We start from the raw sequence: 6000 nt of genomic DNA, 5'->3' as shown, positions 1-6000 counted from the left end.
GGAACACTTGGGTTCCTCCACAGGAAAGAGGAAGCTGATGACCAACAGGCAATTCTGCGTTTTTAGAATACAGTACTGCTCAAGCAAGAGAAACGGCACAAACAGCTGTGCTAGACCTGCGGTCATTTCATGCAAACTAATTAGAGAAAATACAGTAAGCGAGATAAAATCAAGATGTAAAAGCGCACTTTGGAGTGCCATTTTCAAGCATAGGAAAACTTTTGATAATTTTACTTAATGAACTAACAACAAATAAGCATAGCTCTGAGTGGTATTTTATACTTAAAACTACCCTTTTTGGAAAGCTTAAAATTGTGGGGGTTCAGGACAACAAGACCAGAGTACTGGATGAAGAAATACCACCCAAGTCTGGGATGGTGTTGCTCGGTCACCCAAAGTGTTCAGGGATCTGCAATTCCATAGGAACATGCAATATGAGCGACAGTCGGTTTTTAAGAAAACAGATGAAATTAAAAGCAATTAAAAATGACCTGACTGCTCCAAAATCCTGCAGTCAAAGGAGATGGAAAATCCTGGAATTTCAAACCCTCCTACCAGAGCGTGCAATCAGAGACTTCCCTATAGCTTGGTATTTACCAACACAAGCGATCTAGGAGCCCCTAGGAAAGACTCAAGTTTTTTCAGGATTGCCCTGGAGCTACAGGAGTCTGGGGGTGGAGAGAGTGGGAAGAGAGGAGTGCGTATGATTGTATCTGGGTTTGACTGTACTTCAGGATTCCCGCTGTTTATTTTAGGGATGATTTAGGTGTCACCCGGCACGGGAGGGATGGTGGGCATCACTCGGAGAAGCAGCCATCCAGGCCAATGGCGCCGGGGCGCTCCTTGGCATAGGGGTGGCGCAGGTTGCCGTTGGGCAGGGGGCTGCAGGCCGCCGCGATGCCGCAGTGCTTCAGCAGGTTGAGGCCGAAGGGGGAGCCCCCGGGGTCTTTGGGAGGAAAAGGCTTCATGGTGGAGAGGATCAAAGCCAGGCAGTCAGCTACATCCTTGTTGGGGGCGCAGGCCAGGGCTGGGGTGTGACCTGGGAGGAAAAAACACACACATACACACACGGGCCTGACATTGCTCCTCCAACAAGGCACATGGATCAGCTCTACATGGAGACTCAGGTCAGAACACTTTATCCATCCCCAAGGGGGGCAACTTAAGCAGCAAGCAGGGCAACATACAGCACGTTCCGAAAAGAACAGCGTATCACAACATTTCTAAGAAAACAAATAACACCAGAATGTCCATAAAACGATTATGAAGCTAACAAAGTGCATGTGCACTTTGTCCTATACTACAAAAAAATCACTTCATTAGGAACTTAAGTATTAAAGTCCACGTATGTTTGCAGAGGGGGCTCTATCCAAGTGAGATCATATCGATAAAACACTTCACACTCATTTCTTGAGAGCCTGATGGCCTCTGGAACAAAGCTAAATTTGAACAACCAGATACACATTTTCAGGGGTCTGTAAATAACAAAAGGATTAACAACAAGCAGTTTCAATTAGAGCAAGAAAGGGGAAAGGACAACCAATACTAAGTACTGAATTCGCACAAAAATTAACCACTGTGAAGATCTCTAAGGCTGCTCACGTATCCCAGGCCTCATGCTGGGCATAAGTAGAGTAGAGGAACTGAACTGGACACAGCGATTTCCGAACATGAAGTCAAAACGCATCTGGCTTACCCTCCTCGTCCACAGCCAGGACAGTGGCCCCTCGGCTCAGCAGGACCTGCACCACTGTGGCCAGGCCGTTCCGCGCCGCGATGTGCAAGGGCCTGTGGGGAGACACACGTAACGCAAGCGCCTCCGGGCTCATCCTCGCAAAATCGAGAAGAACGTTTCTCTAGCAGTTAAACACACTTGTGTACTGATGTTAAAAAAAACCCCAACCGACTTCAGTAGTCTAATAACATTTTGTGGGCTGTTGGAGCCAAATGGATCTCAGAAGGAATTGATGCCAGCCCTCGGAAATGAAGCGCCTCTTGAGATTGGTGCTACCCAACACTTTACTTACATCTGCAGCGCGCTGTTAGTTGCATTGATGAGGGCCTGGTCGTGGGTCTCCCCCAGAATCAACAAGGCACACATCTCATGGCCCTAGAGAAGACAAGGCACACCTGTCAAGGTGGAATTAACCGCTGAAAGTTCAGCAGTCGCGCTGAACTTTCAACCTGTTCCAAGATCTCAGCATGTGACACGTCCTACTCTGACTGGCAAATGGCGATCACTTGGCCGATCAAAACAGAGGGACAGTTTAAGGCCTGAGCACCACGACATGCTCACCGACAACAAAGAGTCAGGACCTTAGCTTGACATGTGATCTGAAAGATAAAACCTATTCGGACAGAAAGCACCAGTGTTCCACAGGAGGTATACCGCCTAAACCTCTACCAGCAACCACAGACATGACCAATCCACGTACTGGCCAGGCCCTGCGGATCTTCACGGGTCTGAAGCGAGTAGGCTTCACTGAGACATGGCTGCTGCCCCCCCCCCCCTCTGCTAGCTCAGCGTTGGAACAGAAAGACCAGAGGAAGACAGACCGGCGTAGCGCGAAGACTCTAGACCCTCACCTTGCCGCAAGCCAGATGCAGTGCAGTGTTCTTGTTGACATCCATCAGCGTCAAATCAGCCTTTGCTCGGTGCAACAAAATTTCTGGGGTGGGAAACAGAAGACTAAATACATCAGAGGTGCCCCTCTTTCATCAGGTCCACGAAAAAATGCTTTCGGGAAAAAAAAAACCACGGAGCATAAACGTAAGATGTCTGTGTACGTCTTAACATCTCTGCGTTCGACAACCTCGTTCTACTTGACATCTTCAGCCCTTTATCTTACGATCCGTATTTCCTCCGCTGATCGGTACCAGTCATGGGCCCTCGATGCTCTCTGCACTCCCGGCGTGTGAAACGAATCTTGTGAAGCAAAGCTCAGAGGAGTTTGGAACGGGAGAATTGAGACTTCAGTACGCTTCGGCTCATCTTACCTACGGCGGCTGTCTGCCCGCGGTCTGCCGCCACCATGAGGGCAGACCTGCCCGACTGGTCCACGGCATTGACATCTGCCCCGTGGCACAGCATCAGCTGCAGGCCATGCACGTTCTCAGAAAACGCGGCGGCGTGGAGCGGGGTCCTGCGGGAACACAGAGAGCAGCTCATGGATATGCAGGCGGGCGTGATCGGCTCCACTAAAGGCCTTCAATCTATCCAGCACCTAACTGACTTCAGGTGCATGACTGGCCATGCTGCTAAGAATCCCTTATACGATGAAGGAACAACTGGACCGTTCTGGGCCTTTGGCAGCCACCCATGCGTACCTTCCTTTGGCATCTCTGCAGTTCACGATCTGGGCACCGATGGACTCCACCAGCAACTCTGCAGCACCATCATGACCATTTATTCTGCAAAGCAAGGAAGAGGCCCTCCTTTCTGTGAATCCTTTCCCACTCATGGTTCCAAGAAGAGGCTGCAGTCCTTCTCATAACATAACATCACTTTATTGGTCATATACAATTTTCTGCATTTTTCGCATACCCCAGCTTGCTCTCCATGAGACACAGACACACAGACAGGGAGAGAAGCTTGGGGTCAGAGCGCAGGGTCAGCCATTGTACAGTGCCCCTGGAGCAGTTGAGGTTAAGGGCCTTGCTCAGGGGCCCAACGGAGTAGGATTTCTCTGCTGGCTGCAGGATTTGAACCGGCAACCTTCCAGCCACAGGCGCAGATCCTTAGCAACAGAGACACTGCTCCGCCCCATACCTATACCGCCGACAAGTTTTTCAGTTCCAAAGCAGTAATTCATCATGTCACAAATTCAACATTCCAGGATTGTAAGTTTAGGAAAGCTTTTTTGCAATAAAGGTGAACTACCTACCTACTATAAATTGTCTGTCTACTCCTATTCAACTTCTGTGTTCGGAGTCACTACTGACATTGCTGCGTAGAAATGCGTTTTTTTAAATGTACCTTGCTAGAAGGCCCATAAGCTTCTTGGCTCCAAAAAACATGCAATCCCAACATTTGGCCCCACATCCTTAAAGTAAATGTTCCCTCAAATTTTCAAATCGACCAAAGTAGGAAACCCTTTCTGATGGCAATCCTTCTCCAAAGGATTTTGGAAATAAATCAAGCTATTCCCCCACCTGCCTTTCCTGGCAAAAGTAATTCAACGTGTGCTAATCAACCACACTCAGACACGACCTGCTTGACAAAGTTCATCCCAGGCTTTTTTCTGAGTACAGAAAGAAGGCTGCTTTGTCGTGAAACATCAGTGACATTCACGCTTGGGTTCGCGTCTAAGTGAAATCCATTCTAGATCGCCGAGCTATTTCATCTGCTTTCACAGATGGCGAGATCTTGTTGAAGCTACAGGGTTCAACGCGTGTTCAGAGCCAGGAAAGGGAGAGGGCCACTCTCCTTCGCTGGCTGAGCTCCTCCATGGGACCAGTCTGAAGCAGCACAGTACCCCCCCCATTTCCAGCACACACAGGCACACTTGCATACTAAAGACAGGCTGGAACTGGCTGCGGGACCACCATCAAAATACATCTTTAATAGATGTCAGCGATGATAAATCCTACAAGTGTGAACAGGGCTACTCACAGAGCACAGTGCAACGGGGTGAAGGGGTTTCCTTCCTGGATACTAAATGGTTTGTTTTCAAGTAAAACGTCCAAACAGTCTTCATGCCCTGGAGAGAAGAGGGGAAATGGAAACTCAATCACGACGCAGTCACTGCCAAGAGGGTCTGCCGCGTTACTCCTGTCCGGAGTCCTGCCACTGAAGGCCAAGTGTGGACACCCACCTGTGGGCAAATCTCTTCCCCCCGCACCCCCCCAAATTAAAAATACAAATCTGAGGCTTTCCAGTTAGCTACTGCGAGCACCAAATGCGAAAGATCACGTGAGTGAAATCACGACGAATCCCTATTAACGCGAAACAATTTTTGCTCAGAAAACGGCAATGCCCCGCCCCAGTAACAGCCATTTTCTTTTCCAAAAACATGAATATTACGGAAATTTGCCCGAGGAAGCTTTTGAGGTTCTGAGGGAGCGAGGTTGCTGCTCAGGACAGCTGAAAGAATGACAAGAGCAATTCCAGGCCTTTAAGGAATGGCCTATACAGTCCAAACTCCGAGGAGACCATCAAGAGACTTCAACGCACACAGCTTACTGACACAGTTAACCTAGAGGACTACTTCAGGACCTGTAAAGCAGCCAAGGCCCAAGGGGCCACATGTAGAGAAATATTAACATAATCTGATTTTTCTGTTAATGTGTCTAGAAAGAGTTGCGGGGAGCAGGGGCCTGGAACACACTGCTCCACCCTGTTCAAGCCGATTCCCTGGCATCTTTCATGAAAAGGGTAAAAAGAACCTGGGATCAAAACAAACGAGCACAGTGAAACCTTTACTATCCTTGTAGAAAGCGACCGAGAAAACCAGGGAGCCGCTCACCGTGGTAGGAGGCCCAGTGTGAAGGGGTGTACCCGCTGTAGTCCAATATGGAGTCCAGGGGGTCTGTATTGAAGGCGGCCTGCAGCAGGCTGCCCAGGAGCTCCATGTGCCCGCAGGCGGCAGCGAAGTGCAGTGGGGTGCGCCCCTTGAAGTCCCGGCACAGCGCAAAGGCATCGTGGTCCAGGAGGGCCGAGACACAGTCCTCACAGCCGATCACTGCCTGGGAACACAGAGGCACGACAGAGGGGGTGGTCACCTCGTCAGCCCGTTAAAGAGTCCCATTACAGGGCAAGCAGCTGGTCACTTGCCCCTCTGTAGCTTATTTCCCCGTTTGGCAAGACAGTCTCTCTGGACTCTGCTCAAAAACACGCCACGCTTCACGGATCATCTGAAGGATGACCACAGTGCAGCTCAGGGTTCCGCAGTGGGCCAGAGGCAAGGCCACAGGGCCTGAACTGGGAACCGCCCGGGAACACGCCTCCGCTGTTTTCTGAATGGCTCTAAGCACAGTAAGGAAAGAAGAACATCGCGGAGG

General features: G+C 49.9%; 1 protein-coding gene across 1 annotated transcript in view; it reads right to left on the bottom strand.

Annotated features, from left to right (window-relative positions):
* Window positions 1–228: 228 nt before the first annotated feature.
* ankrd52a (ankyrin repeat domain 52a) overlaps window positions 229–6000 on the bottom strand; it is a 28241-nt gene continuing 22469 nt past the window's right edge. Inside the window, exons 21-28 of the mRNA XM_088916173.1 lie at window positions 5466–5685; window positions 4613–4700; window positions 3328–3411; window positions 2998–3143; window positions 2587–2669; window positions 2028–2110; window positions 1697–1788; window positions 229–1039 (exon numbers count right to left, since the gene is read on the bottom strand). Of these exons, the coding sequence (XP_088772299.1) occupies window positions 798–1039; window positions 1697–1788; window positions 2028–2110; window positions 2587–2669; window positions 2998–3143; window positions 3328–3411; window positions 4613–4700; window positions 5466–5685 (1038 nt within the window). The 3' untranslated portion in view covers window positions 229–797. The remainder of the gene's footprint in view (window positions 1040–1696; window positions 1789–2027; window positions 2111–2586; window positions 2670–2997; window positions 3144–3327; window positions 3412–4612; window positions 4701–5465; window positions 5686–6000) is intronic.

Source organism: Atractosteus spatula, chromosome 1 (assembly GCF_055471065.1).
Source record: "Atractosteus spatula isolate fAtrSpa1 chromosome 1, fAtrSpa1.hap1, whole genome shotgun sequence".
Lineage (NCBI taxonomy): Eukaryota > Metazoa > Chordata > Actinopteri > Semionotiformes > Lepisosteidae > Atractosteus > Atractosteus spatula.
The sequence above is the reverse complement of the archived record's forward strand: the minus strand, read 5'-3'. Positions and strand labels throughout refer to the sequence as shown.